General features: G+C 42.2%; 1 protein-coding gene across 2 annotated transcripts; it reads right to left on the bottom strand.

Moving 5' to 3' along the window:
- Positions 1-3855: 3855 nt before the first annotated feature.
- HCFC2 (host cell factor C2) lies at positions 3856-24781 on the bottom strand. Of its 2 annotated transcripts, XM_042889847.1 has the most exons (16): positions 24598-24781; positions 22210-22358; positions 21919-22079; positions 20723-20931; positions 20170-20254; positions 19025-19128; positions 18289-18477; positions 16810-16995; positions 16288-16391; positions 15193-15355; positions 14298-14498; positions 13066-13136; positions 11715-11852; positions 9391-9576; positions 8175-8460; positions 3856-6843 (listed from the first exon to the last, which is right to left on the bottom strand). In XM_042889847.1, exons 1-16 carry the CDS (start codon positions 24761-24763, stop codon positions 6818-6820), a joined length of 2424 nt encoding a protein of 807 aa, XP_042745781.1. In that variant the 5' UTR covers positions 24764-24781; the 3' UTR covers positions 3856-6817. The 2 variants fall into 2 exon arrangements, with proteins under 2 accessions (XP_042745781.1, XP_042745782.1); XM_042889848.1 differs by lacking the exon at positions 13066-13136 and having other exon boundaries at positions 14395-14498.
- Between the last annotated feature and the right edge of the window lie 2351 nt (positions 24782-27132).

Genomic DNA, 27132 nt, shown 5'->3' on the forward strand with positions numbered 1-27132 from the left:
CTCCTTCTTGAAAATAAGGTGTGGTCACTCACACTTTCACTTTTCAAAATGCTGAAAAACATTCATAGAATAATAGATTTCTTAGAGTTGAAAAGGACCTCCGAGGCTCTTAACTCCCCTGCAATGAACAGCACAACTAGATCAGGGTGCCCAGGGCCTTATCCAAATTATACTTAAGCAGTGGCATATTGATCTGTGTACCTATCGATTTGTGAATTGGCACGGTGAGGGACTGCATGCCATTTCTGACCCTCTGGATGTAAAAATTTAATATGAAGCTCTATGGAAACACAGTGCAAATTCCACACTCATAACCACAGCCAAACCCCCTGGGGAGTGAGTGGTTTGCTTGTATGCACAACAGTCTCCACGTTGGTGCCAGCTGCAGCAAGCTTATTGAGTTGCAGTCTCCAGCGAGAGGCAGCACACAGCAGCTCAGAGGCAGCAGTCCTGCTCTAAGAAACCTCCCAGGCAACCTGCCAGCGTCATTTCCTGCAATACCTTATTGCAGAATATGGGGCAGTAGGATCCATTTATCAGGCGCAATGAGACACCTGATGTGCATTTGTACGAGAGAAAACTATTGAGGGTTTAAATCTGCTGGGGAGAGCAGCGTTCTGCAGGCTGATAATTGAATCTGTGTGCCTAAGACTGAATCTGGTTCAGCTCCTCCAGGATCAGACAGCAGCTGACTTTGGGACAGATCTCTGTAAAGGGGTTTGGCTTCTGGCTAACAAATCGCAGTGGGATGCGGCTCAGGACTCACCCCAAATGCACATCATTGACCCCACATCAGCTCCCATTGCTGGAGAGAAGAGCATCACACTAGGATATGTGGATTTGTTACTGAGGCACTCAACTCCTCTGCCCTGGCCATAAATCCAAGCCCAGGCAGATGCCTGAGTCCACTAATCCAAACCTCAATGGAGATGCAAGGCCGCTTTCCCAACATTCTGGTGTGAGAAGGCTCTGACTGGAGACAGCTGGGATGAGCAAATGGGAGGGCTGACAAAAGGCTGTCAATTAGGTGACCTTTAACAGAAGATCAGTTATTCCAGAGCAACTTCAAGCTGGCATTGGACAAGTGACTTCCAGCTCACCTGCTGCTCTTTGACTTGTAGAGCCCTGGCTATGGGAGGCCATCATGCTCCACACACACCAGTGCTCTGCACCCTGTTGGCTCTCCCAGGTGCATGTTCCTGCCTTCTGCTCCTCTGCAGTCTGCCAGGAGTTGCATATTCAGGGTATCCATTATGACTGCCCATTTAGGATTGCTACCAGGGGCTTGCAGAAAAATGCTCCCAAAGCCTGCAATGGCTGAGATGTCAGGCACTGTGCAATCAGTCCCACTTGAGCCTCAAAACTCTGCTTATAATTCCTTAAATTGGATAAAGGTGCATCAACTCAAGGAATATACATAGTAAGTCCTATTCTTACAGAGATCTTAGGGATATTAAGTACTAACAAAATCTGCTAATCACAGAATCATGGTGGTTGGAAGGGACCTCAAGGGGTCACTGAGTCTGACCCCCTGTCAAGGCAAGTACCCTATGATAGATTGCACAGGTAGGTATTCAGACAGGTCTTGAACGTCTCCATAGGAAACTCCACAACTTCTCTGGGCAGCCTGTTCCAGAGCTCTGTCACCCACTGTATAAAAATTCTTCTGCACATTAGTACAGAACATTCTGTGTCCAAGTTTAGGCCATTGCTCCTTGTCTTATTGCTACACACCACTGAGAAGAGCCTGGCCTCATCCATTTGCCTCTGATCTCCCTTTAGATATTTATAAACGTTTATCAGATCCATGTTTATAATAGCTGAGGTCAGGCTGCTGGCCATAGATCTGCATAGCTTTGCCAACAAGGCATCCTTTGCCTTTGGCAGCTATTACCTTGTGTATTTTCTTGGACTGAGGGCCACAACTTCCATTTATCTATCTCTCTTGCTTAAACCTTCTGAATGAATAAGATGCCTTCTACTTGCTATTTCATATACTGAGTTCTTACCTTGCAAATTATTTAAGGTCGTTCCTTAATAGGAAGGGAGCATAGATTCTAGAAAATAAAAAAAAAGAATTTGCCAATTCTATCAAGTAAGGATCTTAATATTTTTCATTAACACTGTTGTCCCTTAATACAACAGAGTTCTATTTAATCTGTATGAAATCTATATGAAAATTAGAATCATAGAATGGCCTGGGTTGAAAAGGACCACAATGATCATTGAGTTTCAACCCCCTGCTATGTGCAGGGTCGCCAACCAGCAGACCAGGCTGCCCAGAGCCACATCCAGCCTGGCCTTGAATGCCTCCAGGGATGGGGCATCCACAGCCTCCCTGGGCAACCTGTTCCAGTGCGTCACCACCCTCTGGGTGAAAAACTTCCTCCTGATATCTAACCTAAGCCTCCCCTGTCTCAGTTTAAAACCATTCCCCCTTGTCCTATCAGTATCCACCCTCATAAACAGCCGTTCCCCTTCCTGTTCATACACACCCTTCAAGCACTGGAAGGCCACAATGAGGTCTCCCCAGAGCCTTCTCTTCTCCAAGCTAAACAAGCCCAGTTCCCTCAACCTTTCCTCATAGGAGAGGTGCTCCAGCCCTCTGATCATCTCTTAGTGGCCCTCCTCTGGACCCGCTCCAAGAGCTCCATGTTCTTGCTGTACTGGGGGCCCCAGGCCTGGATGCAGCACTCCAGATGGAGCCTCGCAAGAGCTGAGTAGAGAGGGACAATCACCTCCCTCTCCCTGCTGGCCACCCCTTTTTTTAATGCAGCCCAGAACACTGTTGGCCTTTCCTGACTGAAGTCTGTGATACCAAGCCAAATCCCAACTCACTGATAAATCACACTTAAATTGCATCTATGGCTTTGACAGCGTTCTAAGATGGATGAACACGAGAGGATTTACACACAACAGCAAATCTGCAGGACCATGTAAAGTAACGTCGGGGTCCAGAAGAAAGCGAGAGGCAAGCCTGAGGAAACAGGATGGCACACACCCTATGGCGTATTTTAAGAACCACGTGGAAGCAATTTCCAATTGATTACTTTCACCTGCAGCTCACAGCGCAAATAATTCTCTCACCACTATGTACCATTTGGGACACACTGAAATTCTTCTATTTCCCTTTGAGGATACCATATCTGAGCCTTATTTTTCATTTTAAAGAGCTGCTATACCAACTCAGCAATGATGTCATATATTAAAAGCAGATGCTTGTGCAACGCAAGAGCTCCCTCAATAAAGCAATGACCGCAAATCAAAACCAGCCTCAACCAAGGAGCTTGTTTTTGGGGGCTGAAATGTGGTACTTCTCTCCCCAGGACATCCCCATAGCCAATGGCAATACAAATTCAGGAGCTTGCCCATAGGCTCTGGCATTCGGAGCAGAGTTGGACGTTAGAAGCTTTCTGAGGACGTTAAGCACTTCCTCAAACCCCCCCACCCTTTTCAGAAATTGTAGCAAAACTCTTTGCCATTCCTTCTGAACACAGCTGCTGCTTAGGTGGAGAATTAATTTTGAAAAGCCATGTCACGGGGCAGTCAGCAAACTGCGTGGCACAAAGGCACAGAAAGGGCAGAGAACAGGCAGAGAGCACAGGAGAGGAGCTGGTTGTGGTGGGGAACTGGGAGACCTCAGTTAGGAGATTAAAAAACCCAGACAACCAAACAAACCGTAACGTAACCAAGAAGTCCAAAAGGGAAGAACCAAGAACCAAAAAAAAGAAATGCTTTTTATGAAAGAGTAACACTCACTCTTACAATGCTCATCAATAAGCCCTCTGCCTTCCTCCCAAGCACTCTCTCTTCCCTGTACTGTCCTATTGCAAAAAGCAGACGCACACATCACTGTTTACAATGCATTTGATAGGACAACCACTTTATTACAAAGAACAAACAACGCTTTGAAATAAGACCAATCAACTTTAATTGTACAAAATGTCAGTTTCCTTGTAGAGGTCATTAAGTAACAGGCTGTAAGACTAAGTTCACGTCAAATTCGCTATCCTGAAATATCAGATAACAACAGTAATACTTATTTTATATTCAGAGTTTATGGCATGATCGTGTGCTCTACTCCAAACTACATTCAAAAGATATTGCTATAATTACTTTGAAAACACAAAGTGTAGGTTCTCGTTCACTTTATTCCCACTTTCACAAGAACATTCCAACGGTGAAGTTGTAGCGGCGCCTGCCGTACCTGGCACAACATCCCTCATGAACTGAGTAAACCTAGACATCCCTACAACACGGGCACTGCCACCTGACAGATTTCAGCTTCTTACACCTTGTTTAGTGACTCGTGAAACAAATGGATAACACAGATCCCCAAGGAGTCGACGTCAAGAGTCTTCTTTAAATTAATTGCAAATTGAACAATCAGTATTTGCCTGGTACCTAGTTAGCAGGCAAACGGGTGGGATTCAGACATGTTAGAGACACAATCCTAAAAACAGACCACCAAGTGTATTTTACAGCATGTACCACAATTGCATTTGAAAGTAAAACCGTAAGGAACTGGATTTGCATATGGTCACTATTCAACATCACCCAACTCGGACAAAGAAGAGAAAGTGACATTTCATGTCGAGTCAGCTGGAGAAAGCACACTTACAAGGAAATCATACTTTCATTGAAAACGCCACAGCTGTACCCTTTGGTAGTTGTGACACACCCACTGAAAAACAAATTGTGCAAAGCATGTGAAACCAAGTGCAAAAAAACTCCACCCAGACATAACCCAACAGATTTTATTCTTAAATAACAACTCTACGATCACAGCTATCAACCAACAAAACCAAAGCCACAAGTGTTTTCTCTAAAGGCTTCTTTCACAGTACTAATAAGGAAAACCAAGTTATATTTTCTCTAGTTAACAGCTCATGTACAGTAAAATTTCAATTATCAGACAGTATTGGTGGTGAGATCATACCTGATGAAATGGATCATTAAAACACAAGTATTTTAAAGCCAGTTAACGCCTGGAAAAATCCTATACATTCATACTATAAACACTGTTCAAAGTGAGTCTGGGATATCTGCCATTGTCATAATCACAAGATTCTTCTCTGGAGTAAGACCACGTGTTACTCCCGTGCCACAATTAACACTATTCCAGCAATTAATGGTCCCCAGCACTTTTTATACGCTACTATAGCTTGTGATGTGTTGCGATAATTAAGGCTGTATCAGCACTTCTGTTACAACCCTGACTTGCAGGGTAGCTCAAACTTGGCTATAAAATCTGCTCAGCATGTGAGCTGTTACACCTCTCACGCCGCAGCGATACTTCTCCCACCAAACCAGGCACATCATTTGTTTTGTTTTGTTTTGTTTTTTTAGTTGAGTTATTTACAAATGCTCTTAAGACAAATTTAACTGACAGAGGCAAGCAATCCTACCTTGATGTGTAATATTTTGGCATTCAGGGCAAAATTAAAGTGCAAAGTATAAACTTCATTGCACAGGTAAGTAATTTAGATTTTATTTTAAAATAAATCTCATTTAGGTGCCTCCATCTACTCACCTAATGACCTTGTCCGACTCAGCCATTTTCCTCTACACTTTGGTAAACATAGGTTTATATATAGATACATAAATAGCATTTAAAATGTTTACCTTTATTTCACTACTGTGAACACTTTTTTTTTCCCATTTAGCGTAGGAATGGATCAACCTATTCCTAGAAGTAATGCTTGTTGAACTTATCAGCTAGCTAGTTAATGTAAAATGATGCATAGTAAAAGGAGATACGGAACTTGATTGGTAGAATATACTGGTAAAGCAAACAAGCACTTAAGAAGATTAACTGGAATAAATATGTTGATAGTTGCCATACAGTATGTGCAAAATTGCTTACCATGTATTCTAAACTTTGGTTAAAATTTTCAGATTGAAGTTGTACAGAAACATGATGGAAGCAACACAAGTGATTACAAACACAGGAATGAGGTAAGTTATTATTAGTGCAAAAAGCAAGCATATGCTAAAAGCAAAGCATATGGGTTTAAAATAAAAAAAAAAGAGAATGAATCTCGTGGAAGTTTTAATACAAGACCACAAAGGTCTCTTGTAAACATTGGTATTTACAAGCTGAAGATTTGTACAACTACAAAAGGACCATTCTAAATATTAGTAGTGCATTTACAATGAATTTACATTTCTTTTTTTTTTTTTTTTGTAATGAGAGAAATGACGGAGTTTATCTTTTTCCTTTTAAATTTTCAGGGGAATATCTTTCAGAATTATATTTGTTACAAAGAGTAAAAAAATCAGTTTTGTTTTTGTCCTCCTTTTTTTTTTTTTTTTTTTTTTTTTACAAAAAAGTATATATTAAAATATTTATGTTTTAAGTTACTATATAATAACTGAAAATTCTGCCTTGTACTCAGACACCACAAGGAAGAATTTGGTGTAAGACACTGAAACCAAACAGAATTCTCTCACATACCAAATCTTCCTGAATTGTCTATGCAAGATCTGTGGCAATCATGGGGAACTCTACCTCAAATACTACTGCCAATTTATTTTTTTTAATTTGAAAATTGATATATTTAATGACATTTTAATTATCACTACGAAAAAGAGCTGCTGGATAGAGTATGGTCCTCCACTCCAGCATCTTCAGTATCATTCCTATCTGGTACTCAGACCTGAGCAAGGCTATATAACGCCGATGTCTCAAACGTAAAAAAGGTTATATACTTTTAAGATAAAAACAATGCAAAAATAAAATATTTGTAGCATTTACAAATAGTACAGGAGTTACATTAAACACTACATTCGAAACTTGAAATGCGTCACGCTGCCTCTACTTTGAGCTTGATGTTTTCATATCTGCAAAAAGAAGGAGACACTGTTAGTCATTTCATAATTTCACACAGCGCGTGAGGTCAAACACCATCAAAACAACTCCTGCACAGTTCTGGGATGCAGATCATGGCCCAAGCCCTTACCACATAAAAGGTTAACACTATCCTGGAATCTTAAACTCGAGACAATTCTTCAAGGCCAGGCTGGATGTGGCTCTGGGCAGCCTGGTCTGGTGGCTGGTGACCCTGCACATAGCAGGGGGTTGAAACTCAATGATCATTGTGGTCCTTTTTAGCCCAGGCCATTCTATGATTCTATTGTTGCTCTCCATCTCAGAAATTACATGTTCCAAACAAACACTGAGGCAACCAACAGCACTCTGTCAGCTACACCCTGCACATCACAGCAAGTGGACTGGCAGGACAGCTAAACACCAAGCAATAGCTCAGTGCAAACAAAGGGGGTAAAAAACAGAGCTCCCCCTGGTTCTTCCCTTCCTAACCTCCCTCCATGCTCACAACACCTTCTACTGAGCCATGTCAACTCGCAGCTAGCAGAAAGTTAAGGCAGAAAGTGAAAGGTTATTTTGCAAAACTGAAAAAATACAATCGATGGCACCAAGAACTGCCTAGATGACAAAATGGAAACTGTGACTGAAGAATCACTTAAACCCCGCCTGTGCTTCTAGATTATATGCTGCCATTAGGAGCCACAGTCCCTCTCTCAGCAGTCACTTGTGCCTTTGTGTTGGTGCTAGCATTTATGCAGCTGCACAGATGGACACGAGGGAACTGAACAGGCTGAAAATGAAGCCTAGTTTCCAGTCAGTCTGTTCCCATTCCCAACTAATCATAAGCCCATACAAATTCAAGTGCAGAAATGAGACGATAAAGCCTATTCTGAGTAACTGTAATACAGACTTCAAAAAGCGTATCAATCACAAACATACACCTTATGTCACTTTATGAAAAAATACTCTGATACAGAAGGGAAAAAGGTTGAAAAAAAACCAAACTTGATTACATCCATGCATGGAACTGGATTCTTTTTATAATGAAATTTTGCTAAGCTGAAGTGAAGACCAGGGAAATCAGGAAGCTTACTAAGATTTCATTATTTGAGGGACGAAGTAAGCTTCCATAACCAGCATTCACTACTTGCCCATGGACGAATATCACTGTGTTTAATACAATGCTAAATTGAACAACTGCATTTTCTTAAAACTTCTGTAAAGAACAAACTGATATTTCACTGCTGTGCAAAGCACCATGCTGAGCAAAGGGTCGTTTCTAGAGCCATGACCAGCTCTGCCACAGCTAGGGCCCACTCGCACGCTGCACTGACACCAACATTACCTTGAAGCCATCGAACTTGTGTGGCCGGTCCATAGCCCCTCTCGTTCTTTGCAGAAATCCTGAACACTATAGCAGGTCGGGAAGTGTAATCCACGTGAGCGTTTGAAAGCTGGGCAGCAGTCACTACACAAGATGTCTTGAGACCACAATATATTCTCATAAATACAAGCTGATTTGGGTTTTCCTGCAACTGTGTGGAACGTATTGCTAAGTAGGCAGAATATTCTAAAATATTGCCAGAAGGTGAAGCAGGAGGCTCCCAAGAAAGATGAATGCAGTCTACACTCTGGAAAAAACAGAGAGAAAATATGATACTATGCGGTTAATCATTAGATATTCAACTAAGCATATAATTTATAAAAACACCTTTATAACATATTTACTACACACACACATATATGCATACATATACACACACATCTCTAAGGAGCATCTTAAAATTCTAACCTATTCTGTCACTGTTCCTGCATTCAAGAAGCAACAATTTCTTTCTACTGATACTTGTGCAGAGACAACACAGATGCTAAAGGATATTTTGGAAAACAAGAATACTCATTTTCTGATTCACACAGGAGGAATACAAACCAATGGCAACACATTTCCAAAGTACAGCCCTTCTTGTCATTGTAGATGTACTGAGTTGTCACTAGTACAGAAGGATGTCAGGTGACGCGAAACCAAACAATAAAACTCATCTACCATTAAAACAAATTACAAATCCCAGAAAACAAAGGAAGAAAAACCTCCCCAAATACTTTTAAAGTGGACTTTGTGGGGGCAGAGGTTTATAAAAGACATCTGACTTGAAAGTTAGCAGAATAAGAGATAAAAATGCATTTTAGTGTGTCGACTCATGTCACCCAGGAGTGGCCTGTAATTTTGGCAAAATCACACTGTTTTATGCCAAAAGATCATCCTTGGGAGGTAATAACCTATCTTTTGACACTTCTTTTTTATTAACATATTAGACTCCTACAAAATTAAGAGTGCAAGAAAAGAAAATAATGGGAAAATTATCAGATGATTAAGATGCCTCTTGCAACATGATCATTAAGGCTTAAAATATTTTCATTTTAGCAGCTTCTTAAAGCGTATCACATTGGGCAGAATTCACCAATGAAGAATTTGTCACTGTTTAATATGACAACTTTCAATTAAAAATAGATAGATAGATAAATAAATAAATAACAACACAGCAATTATCTGCATTTCTCACCTTAGTGATTTTGACTGTTGAAGGAGCTCCAGGAAAACCTGGAATGCATGTCTTGAATTCACTCACTTTACTGAAAGGCCCAACACCACAGCCATTAATTGCAGCAACTCTAAACCTGTACACTGTGCCCGGAAAAAGATCCTGCTTCTTAAGTAACCTGTAGTCTGGTACGTCTGCATCTTCCTTCTGAAAATACAGCAACATCAGAATACTTTGAAAAGCATTCTAAACACAATTACCTAAAAAAATATACAGTGGTAGCAAGAAACCAAGGTAAGTTTAACTGAAATAAAAAACTGATTTAACATTTTTGTACTTTCATTGGGATTTATAGAAGGATTCTGACTGAAGCACACTGCACACCCACACATCTGCACACTCATTTAAACTCAACAGTATCTCTGGCTTAGTTTTACTTGGGAAAGTAAAAGCAAAGTAGCGTCTCCAGTTGTATAGCTTATGATTTAATTAGTATACTCCCCTATCCTCAAAAATATTTTTCTTTCAAGAACACTCATTCCAATAACTAGAAGGTACCATTTTATGAAATGGTAATCACAATGTTCCTAAAGAAAAGCACAGTTAGTTAGTAACAAGTATGTTAGGGTCCCAAAAATGATCAGAGGGCTGGAGCGCCTCTCCTGTGAAGGCAGGCTGAAGGAGCTGGGATTATTGAGCCTGGAGAAGAGAAGGGTGTGGGGAGATCTCAGTGTGGCCTTCCAATATCTAAAGGGAATTTATAAACATGAGGGAGATCAACTTTTTATACAGGTATATAAAGACAGGACAAGGGGGAATGATTTTAATCTAAAGGAAGGGAGACTTAGATTAGATACCAGGGGAAGTTTTTACTGAGAGGGCAATGAGGCACTACTACAGGCTGCCCAGGGAAGCTGTGGATGCCCCACACCTGGAGGCTCAAGGCCAGGCTGGATGGGACCCTGGGCAACCTGATCTAGTGGCTGACAGTCCTGCCTGTGGCAGGGGGGTTGGAACCTGATGATCCTTGAGGTCCCTTTGAACCCAAGCCATTCTATGATTCTGACATGTTATGCACTAATGTATTTCCATGCTTACCATGTGCACTGATACATCCTTGAACCAACCTATTCAAAACTATTTTCCTTGCAAATAATGTGCAAGCAATCACAATCTATACAAACACTGTAAAGTCTGCTACATAAAACCTTTAAAACTGGCATGTGAAGTGTTTTCAAAAAAGTGTTCTGTTCGTCATCTCAAGAAAACCCATTGCTGTAAAAGATAGTATGTTGAATACATTCAGCAACTAACAAACAATTTTATACTATGAATCCTGCAAATACATTCTAGAAAGATATAGGTACCTTACATAACAGGACAGCATAATCAGTATTTGCAGAAGTAGAGAGAAATGTGCTCAGATTGCCCATTTACACATACATACATAGCAGAGATCAAAATCCTCTGTGGGTTTTATTTTCCCTCATATGCTCCATCTACAAGCAGCAGACCTAAACTGTTCAGGTAAAGCAGAGACCTGCTCTGGTAAAAGGAAAGCATGGCTAAATACTTGGCCATTTGGTGATGACCAGATCACATACGAGTAAGTGTCAGGTGTGTGTAAGTGAACACTGATTTCTGAGTTTGAAATCAACTCAGACATCTTTTCAAGAGGAACCGCCTCCTGACTGTAGGCACTTCTGGCCATTTAGCTGACACAGTAATTAGTTTTGTTTCTAGTCCACTTAGTCATCATTAAATTATACTTTCACCACCAAAACTACAAATGTTTTGCAAGTTACACATATTTAGTTTGTTAATATACAAACTTCTACGCTTAACAACATAAACTTACAGAAATCAAATACAAAACTCACTACACCTCCACATCTGATCTTTTTAAACATCCTACACTAGGCGTTATTAGTATTTTTAAAAGTTTCTAAGTGAAGATCCTTGAGACAGAGAAGAAACTGACTGGAAATGCTCTAGTGAAATCACAGACTGCAAAGTGCTGAACTGTTCAGTTTCCAGGGACTTGAAAGTTTACTAAGTTGAAAGCTCCTTCCTAAGGGAACTATTTGTAGAACAGACAGATGGAAAGAATTAGCAACAGCACAATAAGATGTTCCATATAATTAGGAGAAAGCAACAGAGGATGTGTCTGGTTTAGGAAAAACATAGGCCAAATACACCAGGAACTACATGGTAATAAAATACGACCTATAACGACCCATTTGTGCTGCAGTACCAGAAAATCACACATTTTGTCGTCAAGCATATGAGCACCATATTTGAGAATGCACAAGTGCAAACTACATCAGAGGAAAATTAGCAGTTACCTTGTTAGAGGCATTCAGAGTTTCCTCAGGCAGCAAGTAGAACTGGCTCACCACAGCACTGCTGTTCTTAAAAATTCCAACATCATACCACTGCCGTTCCCTTGATTTCACCGGTGCCATCTGTCTTTGTGGAGTTCTCTAGTATTTGAAAAATAGGTTATGTAGACCATCCATACTTCAATATAGCATTAAAAGAACATTTCAAGATTCTAGAATATGTAGAATTCCCTTCCATACCAGTGAGTAACTCTGTATACTTCAAACGAATATGCATTTATTATTAATACATTGTTCAAAACCAGCAGGTTCTCAGAAATTTAGGAACAGATCATCACTTAAAAAAATAAGAGTAACTGCAGCTGGGATGTCATCTCTGACATCCTAGTTGAAGCAGGGAGGGGAAGAAGCTTAAAGCTGTAGAACGAGGTGTGTGGAGCAGCATGTAATCACTCACAAGCTCAGCGATTAACAAAAGTGTGACGTGGTCGTACATCAGCAGCTCTGTCTGGGATTCTGCTGCACTTCAGCCCCAACTCCCTGCAGCAAGCAACTGCTAAACTTGCAGCTCAGAGCAGAACCGCTGCTGTGGCATGGCACAGTGGTTGTAGAAGGCATGGGAACTGTGTGGATTGACCCAGAAAGACAAGCTATCTTTCTTGTTTGACTCCAGGCACCAGGAAGAGCACCTGCATGGCCAGGCCAATCCAGCACAGACAGATGGTGTTCCTGCTAGAGTGGAAAAGGGGCAGAAGTGTCAGCTGCTATTGGTAAAAGCAACCCAACTCTTAATTAGCTGCTGCTTCTTCCCATCCTTAGCTCCACTCTTTTGGTGGCAAAAACTGCACCTTGGTTTTGTGTATTAAGATGTAAGCAGGTGAAATAGGAGGCATTTACTTTTTTCAGGAAGTATTTACAGCTTGCATAGTCAGTCCCCATCTCTTCTAGGGAAAAACATCAAGATGTCAGTTCAGTTACGTTTCAAACCTACGCATCAGCAGCAAACACTACACCTGATTTAATGCATATCTCATTTTAAATTCAGTTGTGCAGACAGAAGAACATTCCACATTTGCACATCATGCAGCAGAAAGCCCACTCCACTGCGCCAGTCGATTCAAATGATTCAACAGCTGAAACACATTCTTGGATCTCCTCCCAACTAAACAACTGCTTCTTAGACTCAAATCTAACCCGCACAACGTAATTAGTTTTACAACAGAAAATTTCTACCCCTGTATTATTCACTTCCAGCTCTTTTTTTCTCTGTCAAAGAGGCACGGTTGAAGAAAAACAGAAGAACCCTTACAACTAATCAACAGAATACAATTTGATTTTGCTTTTGCAGACTTACAGAGGAATGTGAATCATTTGCCTGTCCAGTATTGACCTTTGTTGAAGGCATGAAATAAGCAGTTTCAGCAGCTAGAAACAAAAAGTTACATTGAAAAAGCTTAACTCTAAGAAAAATTTAACACGAAGTCCACAGAGTTGACCTCAGCAGTCATTTACAAGCGTTTGCTGCAAAAGCATGTCTCAAAGTTCTTTTGCATGCAGTTCTATTTATAACACGGACAACTAATTTTGGCTTGCTTCATATTCACAGAAGCTGACACCACAGATAACTGCAGATAACAGAACTTGGAAGGCAGGTCTCAGAAATTCTATCCTTAGGTGTGACACAATTATGAAATCAACAGAGAATATTGCAAACAATCAAAGTATCAGATCGAGGCATATAGGCTGCTCATACAAGTGTCATCACTAAGCCTAAAATCTTACTGCACTGTTTCTGACATAAAGAATTCAGACTGCAGTAATAAGAGCAATTAATCTTTTAGCAATCCTAAGAAATGGGAAAATAATGCTTCCTAAAAATAAATCAAAGCACATGAACAATACAAGGGAATATTAGTACTCTATTCTTGTGTTTGTGTTTTGCTTTTAAAGAACAATACTGTCCAGTAAAAAGTACACTACTCAGTGCCAATAAAGAAAGAATACCACTCTTTAGCTAACACTCAAAAAGCAGCAAGCACATCCTGGTGATTTCCAAGAAAAACAAGACGTGAAGAACTACCCATACGTTTAGCTTCTGTACTGATGCTTGTTTTGGATATTTCAAACAGACTGTAGAGAGGTCACCATGTCTGCCTAGTGGTGAGCCAGCCACGTGAGCTGCCATGCTCATTACAGAGGTCAGCTATTTAAAATGGAGAAAATCCGAGGTTACAAACAATAGACTTCTGCTGACTAAAAAAAGCAATCGCCGGATGAAAGCAAATGTCTCACAGGCAACAAAACTGCCCACCATGGCTATTTATAAAACAGGCATCTGCATAAAGATTTGAAAGACTTCTCACTTACAGAAAACCAAGCAGCTTACTAAAGTATAAGAATATCCTGATTTTAGAGATATGTAAATCATAGCAGAGATCATTCAGGCTGCCTGAGGTCCTCCATAGCCCAAAGCCCTATCTCTAACCCAGGTACTAAGTCAAGATGGGAACCCCACCACACCATAGGAACTCTGATGGCCTTAGATACATATGGCTCAAAATACAGTATGTGAAACACATTTCAAACCTTCAGATTTTGAATTGAATGTTGTTAGTGAAGTTTCATCTTTAACAACTGCCCCATTTGTACTTGATGACTCAGTTTTAACAGCCTGCTGGGTTACCATAGTTTGTGTGCTGGAGACAGTACTGGATACAGAAGCATCAGGAATTACAGTTCGTTTGTCCAAGTCATGTAATTCACCTACATTTGCTGAAGTCTGAGGACCTTAGAAAAAGAAAATATTAACCAGAATTCAATACTGATGATACCCAACATGGACCTCAACTTAATCTAATGGCTTTAGTTTCACATAAAAACAGAGATTTAGATTAGATCTGATTATGAAATCAATAAGGAATACTGTGAACAAATAAAGCAAATGCTTTATGTATATAGCTGAGTAAGACCCTGTCTGCACAGTCGTAACCAAATATATGTACACAGTTGTACTAAAACTGCAATTTCATTTGTGTTGGATGTATTTCATACCCATTTGGTGACGAAAGAATTCATTTGGGGAAAAAAAAGAAACACCCACACAAATGATCATCAGAGTTTCATAACAAACAACTTCATCGCCAACAGTGCAAGTCTCTTTCTCACTCAGTACTAAGACCCAAAATTTGCAGGCAATACTTAAATTAAACTGAGGATAATAAAAATGGTCACGCCATCTAAATTACATAAACATCAAATATAAACAGATTGTGTGCTTGGGCCTGGATTCACCCCACTGAACATCTCATTTCTCCTCATACCTTCTAGAAATATGCACAGTATTAGCTAGCACAGGGAATTTTACAAACCACAAGGACATGTAAATTAATTTTAAATTGCAAGACAAATAATCTTACTTTATGCTTATTAGATGAATTTAACACTTGCTTTTTTATTAGTTTTTACTCTATAGATATCTTACTTGAAGTACAAACAGGCAAAAGAGAAGGGGCATTTGATTCCTTGAACGCTGTCGCGTCTGCACGGTTTTTCATGGTCTCCTGTGTAATCTTGTTTTCGGGTGCTGCAACCTTTTCTTTTCCTTCTATTTTTAAGAGTGAGTTGGATGAAAGGCAAAGTTGGACCTACCAGAACAATACATTGGTTAATGTGTAACTGCCAAGTTCAGAGCTGTCAGTTGCAAACATGGCATGAAAAGGCTTGCTCAAAAGCAACAAATGAAAATCCTCTAATACCCTTAGCGTTTTAAATTGAAACAAGCAAGCAACCTAAGAATCCACATTCTTTTAGCCACATAAAACAAGGACTCAAGCTCTAAACTGACTTAAACGTAACCCTAGCCCATACTACATTTTATCTGAGCAAGTTCAAATTCTTATTATGTGGAAGTGCACTGATGCATACATTTTGTCTACGAGGCAGATGAGAAATGGGGACTGGGATACAGCAAAATGACAATCAGAAAAACTTTCACCCATTGCTCGTCTGGTACATATCTAAGATTTCTATTGTTAGCAAAATTCATGATACTTCTACATTCATTTTCTGTAAGAGTATATTATGGATTCCATACAGATCTGAGGGTTTACCCAGCTCAGAAAAGACCTACATTTCTAAAACTGTGAACCTCCCGCCAGAGATTTTCCTCTTTCTTTCAAATTGCCAAAACAGCGGAGTATCTAAAACAGCATGAAAACCCCAACAAAGAAGAAACATGCATCATCCTTCCTGCTTCCCATGTTAATTTCACAAACATTTTGAGGATGTAGAATATCTCTACTGTTACAAGATTCCCAGTTAGCACTCTGGAAGTCAACACAGTCACAATATCCTCTACACATTACCACAAAGAGGACTTTTAAGACTGCATCCATCATGAAAATTAGATGAATATAAGGAAGCAAACAAGCACTTCAGGTGTCTTCTTTGTTGTTCGACTTGGGGGTTTTCTAAGGTTTAAATGTATGCAGGGATTTTAAAAACTGGGAAATTATTTGGCAGTTCTCTCACTTCCCACACTACTTTGCCACCTTGGTGTTTGTCAGTTTACACTTACGTTATTAGGAATGACATTATTTGCTTGGCTGGGATGATCCACCTTCATTTCTGGGCAGGGGACACTGGGCAACGATTGTGGACTTTGATGTAGAGAAGAGCCACCTTTCAGGTAAACAAAAGCAAATTGCAATCAGTTACACAAAGCTTAGTATTACGTTGGGTGGAATCCATTCCAGTAAGCAAGAGGGAAACATGAAGTTGCCTAAAGGACGATTCAGCTGTTAAACTGAAATGAAACTGTGTGGCCAAACAGTCAGTTATAATCCCTTCCTCACTGCCTGCTCTCAAACAAACCAGCACTGCACAGATATCTTCAGCATTCAGACTGCTGACCAGAACAGACAGAGAGACATTAAAGCTGAGTTTTCTACAACTATGACATACGTATTTCTGGAACAGTCAAAGAAAATAGAGTCTCTCAAAATTATCTTATTTTTTAAAACAAACTCGTATTCATTACTTACACAAATATCTACTCTGCCTTTGCACAAGCAATAGCATGAAGTGATGTGATGACTACCTTGTGAACTCAGCACCGATGTCTCAGGAACCCCAGTGCCAGGTGTTCCAGCTGCTGATGGCACCGGTGAGTCAGCATGTAATTGAAGAAGATATCCTTCAACAGTGGGTACTTCATCCCATTTCACTTGGAAGGAGTTGGTTGTAGCTCTAATCAGCTGGACCTGTGAGGGGGCTGGAGGTTTCTCTACAAGAAACCAGAAAGACACAGGTGCCATGTTTGAAATGGCTCTCTTCTAACAGTTTAAGAAATATCTGTGTAATGCTAGCAAAATCAAGAGTTCCCTTTTCACATAAGTACAGTATATACCAAAATAAGCAGGAGATAATGTCAAAAGTGCCAAATCAAGCAAAAAATTGCAAATTGCCATTCTAGAGCATTCAGAATTAACAACATTTTTATGCCTTTTCTTAGGGTTTTGACAGCTGGGTTTTCTGCTGCTGCTATGCCTTTGGGTTGTGTAGGCATCACCATAGGCATTACACACATAAGAGATCCTCGTCTTCTCCCAGAAGACTGGACACAGCTCTGACTCCTAACGCTTTACACATTCCTGGAAAGAATTCACAGAACACTGCACTTCCTTTCTGCTTGCTCTTTATAGCTGAAGTGAATTTTCCCTCAAAAGCTTGTGCAGGCTGAAGCCCAGGCATGACTCAATGCCAACAACCTGCTCCCCTCGCTTGCCCTGATGCCTGACTAGGATGCACTCTTCCCTTACTGCTCCTTTTTTTTTTTTACTCAACCCTTTCAAAGGGGGAAAAACAAAACAAAACCACCAAAAAAACTCAACAATAACATGTTCTCCCCTGCCTTAAATAATTCACAATCTCCAATAACTCACACTTCTGCTCGAGTAGACAGGAACTTCCACTTGAAAGTACTATTCTAGTCCCTCACTCCCAGTACTATCTCAAGGTCCTGCTATCAAATAAATATCCATCATTTCAGCTACTAATGTGCAATCAGTGCTCCAAAAATTCCTTCAACCGCAGAACAATTTGGTCCTTTCTGTGTATCTTTTAGCGGTCCAGAACATGAGGAAGCAGCAGCAGCAGCAGCAGCAGCAGCAATGATCCCATGAGAAGGAGGGGTTTGGTAAAAAAAAAAAAAAAAAAAAAAAGTAGCAACAACAGAAAAGATCACTCTCAGAAGAAATGTAAGCAACTTAGACTTCAGGTAAAACTTCCATGAGAATCTTGTATCTATCAACTGTGGCATGCAATACAGAATCTAGCCACGTTCTTTCAGGGGCTTTAAACACAACTTTTTATTACTTCTTTTTTTTTTTTCAGATGGAACTACAGCTGTAGCCTTCAAACAACTGACTGCCAAGTACGTACGGTTCACGGGAATAAGCTTTAAAATTTAAAACACCTTTGTGCTTGCTACAGCTTCAGAGCTTCTGATCACGGCAGCTTCCTACACATTAATAAAACACAGAGCATAGAACAACTCCTTTATTTATCTCTGACTCACCAGTATCAAGGTACCAAAGATCTTTGCAGCAAACTTGATTGTTCCAAGCTTTTCTGTAACCATCTCTACCACTCCAGATATACAGACGAGTGCCAACTGCTACAGCACAGTGTCCTGCTCTTGGCCCTGGTAACAAGTTACTTTTGTCTTCATGGCAATCTGAGATGAGGCCTATCCATTCTGTGGTATCTAGCAAATGAAACTCAGAAAATTTAGTTTCTAGTTGTTTTTTCAAAACTAGCAATACATACGTTAATACATGTAACTGCTCAGAGAAAATACATAGAGAGGATAAATAACTCTGTTTTTATAATGACTACATTTGCATTCTCAATACTACAACATGAAGGTCACTTTCCAGTTAATTTGCAGGCTACGTTCAACTAATATAGGATCAATTTTCAAACACAACATCAGGGACAGTTCTGTTGCAATTCAGAAAAAACTCATGTCAGGATCTGTCTCTTGAGTCCCACTCCAAATGGAGAAGTACTATCTATATTACCTAGTACTAAAGATGCATGAACAAAGATTTGCATCAGCAAATCTGCTGAATGTTCCAAAGGAAATAAAAACTTCTTAAGAAAGTTGAAGAAAAGGATTGTATCTTTATAGTCAGCTGGGTTTGCAGCTGTACGTCTTCAAACTTTTCTCAGTGTCTTCAGAATGTTTATTCTGCTCTGTTAGGAAAGTATTAATTCAAAATGCCCACTCCCAGAAAGGCAGAAACACTAACCCAAATTAAGATATGCAAATGAACCGGTACATTTCCATTCACCATCATGAGTAGAAATTTCTCCTCCTGCTGACTGTGGAACCCATCCACCAAAAATATACATTCTGAAATGAAAGAAAAGAGGGAAGAGGGAAAAAGAAAAGCCAATTAACATTTCAAGACCTGCTGCACGTGCTCTCTCAATCTAGGACAAAACAGAAAATTTCCAGTGCTTTACAGTTTTGATTTACATCAGATTATATGGGAGTCTTGTTGCAGACATCTAGAAATTTTTGAGTAAGTTAACTGATTGAAAATAGAACAGCTAAACAACAAACTCAAACAACTTCCCAGATACAGAAGTTACTACTTCACTTTTTCACAAACAACTAAACTGCTGAGACTCTCCAAAAATCATGCATTTACAGGGAATTCCTACACTTTCATTGTAGATCTTTCAGTAAATAATTCTATAGTTAGAAGGCAGGTACCTAAGTCAGGCATCGAAACTTCAAAGCACAATGCAGGCTACAACCTAATAAAACTTTATGTATTACAAAAAAAAAAAAAGCTAAGCTCCTGACTCAGAAAACACAAAGCTTTTTTCACCTTTTTCCCATCTGTTGCCTCTTTCTCCTCACCTTGGCTTGTAAACTGATACAAAATGGACTGAAATGCATGTTTAAAAGTCCATTTTGTCGGTTCTATCTGACAAAACAAGTCATACTGACTTGTGAAATAATGAAGAACAGACCACAGAAAAACTGGTCCACAAAAAATACAGAATGATTTTGCCTAGAACTTATTCTATTATTTGGGCCAGTTAATTTGTGCAGGTATCTCCTCGTCACAGAGAGGCACTGAAGTTGTCTCCTGACAGAGCCAGCTCAGGTCCAGCTGATTCTGCCACAGAATGCACAGAGATGCATCGAGAAGCTTGGAAAAATGCCTGTGGGTTGAGCAGACCATCCTGCTGTATGGAAACATCAACGGTTTGATAACTCTAAATTAAAAATAATACTTCTAAATTTCCACTGAGGTAGAGGAACAGAAGCAGAGAAGCACTCTACAGGGCTGATGGTTTATACTGAGCAGTAGTGGATAAGCATCGCCATTCTCCTACTAGGTGTACCTTTCTATAGTTGAGCTTTTAACAACAGACATACTTGTTTCCTATTACATTGGCCGTATGCAGACTGCGAGGAAGTGGTACTGTCCCTTTAGTTTCTGGTCTTGACCAGGTCATGGTTTCTAAAAGAAAAAGAATAAAAATCCTCAAATAACTTACTGTTGTGTATTATACTACCTCAGGTTTAGGTGGGAACATGCCTCTAGAATTCAACAAAACAAAATTTCACCTTTTAAGGTGGCCAATTTAGAAAAGAAAGTGCAATAACATGCACTTAGAGCTTCTTTCAAAAAAAAAATCATACAAAATTCTCAACAACTGTTTTTCAAAAGGATATATTAAACCCACTTTATGATTATTCAACACAGTTACCACAGCGAGAGTTTTTAAAGCAATCTCAGATGACAACCTCACAGCATAACCCAAATCAGTGAGGATAATAAATGCAAACAATGCTGTATCTGTCTCATTTCAAAAATTACCAAAGGTCTCAATTCTCAATAGCACCACAGAATGCCATTAATCCTCACATACATTAATTTCATCATTGCCAGCGAGGTCCTTGCACTTGTACTGGCAAACAAACTCACCTATGTCAAGTTCCCAGAGATCGTTGAGCCGACAGCCACACATCCCTCCAAAAATATACATCTTTGGAACTCCCAAATCTTTTCTGCAGTACACAATGGCCGTGTGTGATTCTCGGGGAGATGGCAAGATCCCTTTTGTCACAGGAATACTCCAGCCAACAACCCCAGACCCGTGCTGCAGCTCCAGCTCGTAGAAATCGTTTAAATATCTGGAGAATTATCGAGGAAGCATGAAAAGCATGCTTATTAACAAGATCGTAAGTGAGCTTTAAACCCCTACTGTTTCCATGCATTATGACTTCTGCCTTGAAAGAGTGAGAAAATTTTAAAATCCCAGAACATTTGATGGCATTAGGGCAGCACCTAAACAAAACTAATTCAGAACACAAAATGAACTATGGTAGCTTCTTGCCTCTAAGATAGTAGTCTTTCATATCGTAATTCATGCACTACGGTTCATCAAATAAACATTCCAAACCAGCAAACAACATTCTCAGCTGAAATTACTACGTGTGGAGAAACTTGGAACAAACTGCAGAGCTGTAAGAAACGCACACAGGATGTTCAAGAACTCCTGCAACTCTAAGGCAACAAAGGTGAAAAGAAGCTGCTTCTTTTCTGACATGTTCAGGCTGCCCAACAGACAATTAGCCATGTGTTGACGTTGGTAAGTTATTTTTAGGTAACTTTTGAATCTTGGCACTCACTTCGGGTACCTCTTGTTTAATGAGTTTCAAATTGCTCAGTGGATATAAGCACTCTCAACTATAGGTCAACACCGTACTCAATTTCAGTGCCATAGAACTTTTTTACTGATAATAAGGGCAACTCCAGCTGTTACTCTGAAAAGATTTTAACTATCTTCCACAGTATTATAGGTGACAATTCCATTGTGAATTCCCTGATGACCCATGAGACTTCGCCTATTTAATTCTAACTAACAAGAATTCTTAAAAATATCAGCCAGGGAAAGTATCAAAATCTACTCAGGTTTATCTCAAAAAAAGTCAGAGCTTTCAGTCCATGCTCTGTTCAGTGTGATAAACAGAAGGAACATCTAAGCTTCTTAGCACGCAATTCATTCACCTTACAATCAGTGCACCATGCAGGACAGTCTCCCTAGAACGTTCCTCTTCAAAGTTATTGCATCTAGTCTTTTTCTGTTGAGTCACTGAAATCAATCCAAACTAGCATACCTGGGAACATTATTGTTTGAATCCTCACTTTCATTTGCGAGGCCACCAAATAAGTAGCACTTGTTACCATACAAAGAAAAGCTGTGGCCAAGTCGAGGACAAGGCGGACATCCAGTGGAAGGAGCTTGAGGTTTTACTTTCTTCCAGAGCCATCGACTTGCCTTAAACACAAGAAATGCAAAATCAGAAATACCTTCATTTGTATTGCAGTTGGTAATATAAAATGTGCTTATTCCTCAGTACATAAATGAAGTACTCCACAAAATTGGAACATTTTCAAACATCTCCTACCTGTAATTCATATAAATCGTTACTGTATCTTCCATATTCAACCATTCCTCCAAAGACTAGTATTCTGGTACCATCACAAACAAATCCATGTGCTGCACAGCCTGGAGGAATATCTCCCCTTACAGCAGGAAGGAACCACTGATTTGTAGCTACAGTTTAAAAAAAAAATAAAAAGGGGATTTAAACACCGAAACACAGAAAAAAAAAAGTGTATTTTAAAACATCTCCACTGTTAACTACCTTTTCCAGTAGGTGATTGTGAATGGGCTGCTTAACACAATGCCTTAAAACAAAACACTTAAGAAAGAAAAATAAAACAAATAAAAAAGCCCAAACAATCTCCCAACACCTCTATGAAACCAGTGTTACTCAGTATATGAATCTCAGGGCACCAAGATATTTACTGAGGGTCATACAGCAATTTAATAGACTTGCTGAAAAAAGAAGCTAACAAGCAATACACGTGCTGTTCCACACAGAAGAGGTAACTACACTAAGTCAGAGTACCAGTCCTAGAAACAGAATTATCATAGCTGCAACAACGTGGCAGTGTGCCTGGATTTAATAGCCCTATTGAAAAAGTAATTACACAACTCTGGGACCAATGTTTATATCTACCGAGTATGGCACTGAAAAGGGAGAAGAGGAACACAGAGGCAGGAAAGAAAAATTGAGACTGGCTGATACAGTAGCATGTTGTTGTTTAAACTGTGTTAGAACTAAGGAATTAAAGGAAACACTGCATTCTCCTTTTCCAAAGCTTTTTTTTTCCATGGCTAAGAAAGAGAAATGTGTGAACTTCAAAGCTTCCAGTGACCACTGTTGCAAGGGATAAAGCAGTCCTTCCCATGTGCCAGGTCTGTGGAAGTCATCACACAGAAGCAATGGGTGACACCCCAAGCTCAAGCACTCCAGGTCACAGCCCTGCACCTCAGTCCTCAGCCAAAAAACATCATTGGTCTGAACCAAACACCTGCCTCGGGACTGCAACAACTGAGTCATGGCCCTTCCTGCTACTGTGGCAAAGGGGTGTACACCTTTGGAATCTGGGCAGAAAAATAAAGATTTGATTTTAAGACTCACTGAAAAGGCGCCAATCCCAGCCCTTGTTCTAAAAGGCATATAAAAGCTGCTCCAAATGTAATGCCTTCTATTTTATGATGCTGGCCCACAACGTCAGAGAAGGATGTTGATAGTACAGCAGTAAAGGTTGAACTTTCCCACCAAAGCCCCATTACATGTTACTGCAGAGGGACAGTCTGACAGAACGTAGCCTGTGTACGAAGCAAAGGTGTGCCACTGAATTCCTCCATGCAAAGAAATGACACCCACTGACATTCACTGACACCTGCTGAATGCTTACGGAGACCAAACAATAGATGTGAGGCACAGTGAGGTGGTGGGTGGTGAAATACTGTGAAACACTGGGTCACCTCTGCCAGTGCAGATTTTTATGCACACAGTATACAGGCTCTTAGTCGTCAGTGGCAAAAACGCACAGCTAATGATGGTGACCGTGTTAAAAAAAAAATAGGCTTTTGAAGCTGCGATTTTGTTCTATCAAATAGCGTTACTGTGTTCTTTGCATCTGTTGCAGTTTCCATGGAAATAAATAGGAGGCATTACTTTCGGAGCGACCTACGTTCATACCAAAATGCTTTATTTTGATTACCTGTCACAAGAGCACGGTTAAGAGACCCCTCCCTTGCCTCCTGAAAAGGCGATCAAGTACATTTTTACACTACCACGGAAAAACAAACTCCTTTTTGGAGTATGTGGGGAAGGCAGGCATTTCTGAATGATTCCTAAGAGTCGGTGAGTTGAAAGCACAGCCCACACGCTGCAGCCTTCGTGTTATCAATACACGCTGCCGGCAGCCAACGAGAAGCAGCTGCGGAGCGCCGCTCAGTTACCCAACTCCCCCACTTCAGGCCCACGACTGAAATCGCACGGAAGTTTCCCAGCCTTATACAGCACGGCGCGGAGTAACTCTTCAGGCATCCCATCTTCCGCACACAAACCAGACTGAAGCAGCTTCTTGCCTGGAAAACCTCCCGATGCCAGCACGTTCGCTTTCCTCAGCGAGATGTGCGTCTCAGCTCGTTCAGCTCCCTTCCCTATGAACGAACCCAGCGCTACGCGGCGCGGCGAGACCCCCGGAGCCCTGCCCGAGCCGGGCGACGCTTTTCCACTCAGTGGCCTCAGGGCAGGGCGGGAGGCTGCGGGCGGTGTTAGGGCGCCACCCCCGGCCGAGCAGCGGGCCCGAGTCCAGCGCCCGAACCCTGCAGGGACGTGACGGCGCCGCGGCGCTTGGCTCCCCGCCGCCCCGCGCTCCCCACCCCCGCCCGCGGCGGGACCGCGCCCGCCGCTCCGCCCCGCCCCGCGCACCCGTGTTGTAGACGTGCAGTTCGTCGGCGATGCCCTCGTTGCCGCCTCCGAAGATGATGACCAGCTCGCGGATGGCGACCGCGCGGTGCCCGTGACGGGAGCGAGGCACCGGCCCCGTGAAGGAAGACACCCGCCTCCAGCTCAGCCCAGCGGCGGCCGCCGCCATCTTAGCGCCGCTCCCACAATGCACCGCGCGGCCAGGACAGGCCGCGGGGAAGGAGGGAGGAAGGGGCAGCGCCGAGCCCGCGGGAGGCGGCGGGGCGGCCGCCGCGGGTCACGTGATGGCGGTGGGGCGGGCACCCTACGGCCCTGAGGGGAGAGGCGGGGAGGAGACGTCCCTCGGAAATGTGTCACAGGGTTGTTGTTAAGTTGGCCATGGCTGAGTGTGCTGAGCGATAGGCCGCTGACTTCATGTGTTTCAGTGTGTGCCTGTTGCCCTGTCCACTTGACTTCAGCCCATGAGATATTTATAAATATCGATAAAATCCCCCCTCAGCCTTCTCCAGGCTGAACAGTCTCAGGGCTCTCGGCCTGTCCTCATAAGGGAGAAGCTCCAGGCCCCTCACTATCTGAGTGTCCTTCTACTGGGCTCTCACTGGAAGTTCCCTATCCCTGAACCAGAGAGCCCAGACCTGGACACAGCACTCCAGGTGTAGCCTCATCATTGCAGAGGAGATCAAGAGGATCACATCCCTCGACCTGCTGGCTATGCTCTTTGCAATGCACCCCAGGATGCCATTGACCTTCTGGGCCACGAGGGCACACTGCTGGCTCATGGCCAACCTGTTGTCCACCAGGATACCCAGGTCCTTCTCTACAGAGCTCCTTTCCAGCAGGTCAGCCCCTCACCTGTACTCTCCAGTATTCCCCAGTAGTTATTCCTCCCTAGATGTAGGATTTAGCATTGGTCCTGGGTGAACGTCATCAGGTTCCTCTCTGCCCAGCTCTCCAGCCTTACTCTTCCACAAAGTCTTGGTTCTCAAAACTGGGCCAGGGCTGTCACGTCCACAGTGTCATATTCTTCCCTCCACCAATCTATCATCACCAAAACGTCATGTTTATACCATTTATTTTGTCCATGAGGATCACAGAGCACTCAAATGGGATGAGGTTGCAGAGGAGAGGCACTGAGTACATTAACGAATGCTCTCCTCTACAAGAACAAGGGAAAGTAGCAGATTTTAGAAGCTGTGGATCTTGCAGGGATCCTGCAGGATCTTGCATGTTTAAAATGCAAAAAGATTAAAAAAAAAAAAAAAAAAAGGGGAGGGAGGAGGAGAAATGCCTGGTGTTCTCTCAAACTTTGGAAACTGGTTTAAGACAAGATCAGTTGGTATTTTGGATACAAAAAACAGAAGGACAAGGACACCTGATGGGACTCTGTGAAGGCACAGCCCAGAGCTTGGAGCTGTCGGGAAACAGCAACACCAGGAGAAGGGGAAACGGGAGGGGAGGGCAGTAGCTGGACATGCACAGTGGTAGCGCCAGATGCAGACACACAAAAGCAAAGTGCTGCAGCAGGGGCTGAAGAACTGCGATGACATCATTGAGCATTGAGGCCGTGATGTCACCAAAAGTTGCACTGTGACCTCAGCACCATCTGCACAGCTTTGGGCGCAGGCAGAGCCTGGCCCAGTCAGTCTCGTGCCTGGACTCCCGCCGAGCGTGTGGTTGCGAGGCTTGGAGGTGGAGCGAGCATTTGTCTTGGGTGCTGGGCTGTGCTTTGGGCACTGCTGGCAGTGGCTTTCGGTGCCCATCCTTACAGCCATCACTTGCATTTCCCGGGTCTGCCTGGCTCAGAGAGCCAGGGCCTCACGGGGTGCACACACAGTAGCAGAGGTGAGCTGAGGGGGGACATATCCTTCAGGGTGGCAATGGGGTGAGCACTGGGACACAGGGAGTTGGCAGGGCCAGGGCTGCATCCTGAGGGACCTCTGTGGGTTTGTGTGGAGCATGCAGCAGCCCAGATGCGGGGCTGGGAGAGTGTCCCACTGAGGAACCTGTGTGTTTCTTCCCTCTGTCCCTGGGACAGTGACTGACTGTGCTCTCTCTCCCTCTTGCAGTGTGCAACATTCACACCTGTGGCACTACTGGAGAGGAGCTCTTCATCTTTGCTCCTCTGCTAGCCACAGAGTGAGGAGCATGGCAGCAGAGGAGGAATGGGTATGTCCCATCTGCCGTGATGAGCGCAAGGACATTGCCTACGCGATGCCGTGCCATCACGAGTTCTGCCTCAGCTGCATCCTGTGGTGGGGCAAGCAGCAGGATAGCTGCCCTCTCTGCAGGAGGGTCATGGAAGTGGTCAAGGTGGCAGCGTTGGATGATGATGAGGACCTGGACTTCGTCATCTGGCCTCCAGCAACACCTGTACCTGTCTGCTTCCAGGAAGCTGTTGCTGCCAGTTTCAGCAGCTCAAGCTCCTGGCTATCCTCTTCGCCATCACCTTTGCTGTTGTCAGACGAGGAGGTCGATGAAGAGGCAGAGGAAGCAAGGGATGAGGAGGCAGAAGATCAGGACAATGAGGAGGTAGAGGAG

This window comes from Lagopus leucura, unplaced genomic scaffold (assembly GCF_019238085.1).
Source record: "Lagopus leucura isolate 7727_CA_CO unplaced genomic scaffold, USGS_WTPT01 Super-Scaffold_100159, whole genome shotgun sequence".
NCBI lineage: Eukaryota > Metazoa > Chordata > Aves > Galliformes > Phasianidae > Lagopus > Lagopus leucura.

Coding starts and splice junctions, on each gene's coding strand:
- HCFC2 (XM_042889847.1), bottom strand. CDS start 24,763: ATGGCGGCGGCCGCCGCTGGGCTGAGCTGGAGGCGGGTGTCTTCCTTC. Junction 19,129..20,169: donor GCCAATGTAATAGGAAACAA/GTATGTCTGTTG, acceptor CTTTCATTTCAG/AATGTATATTTTTGGTGGAT. Junction 14,499..15,192: donor TTTGCCTGTTTGTACTTCAA/GTAAGATATCTA, acceptor TCTTTTTCTAAG/GTCCTCAGACTTCAGCAAAT.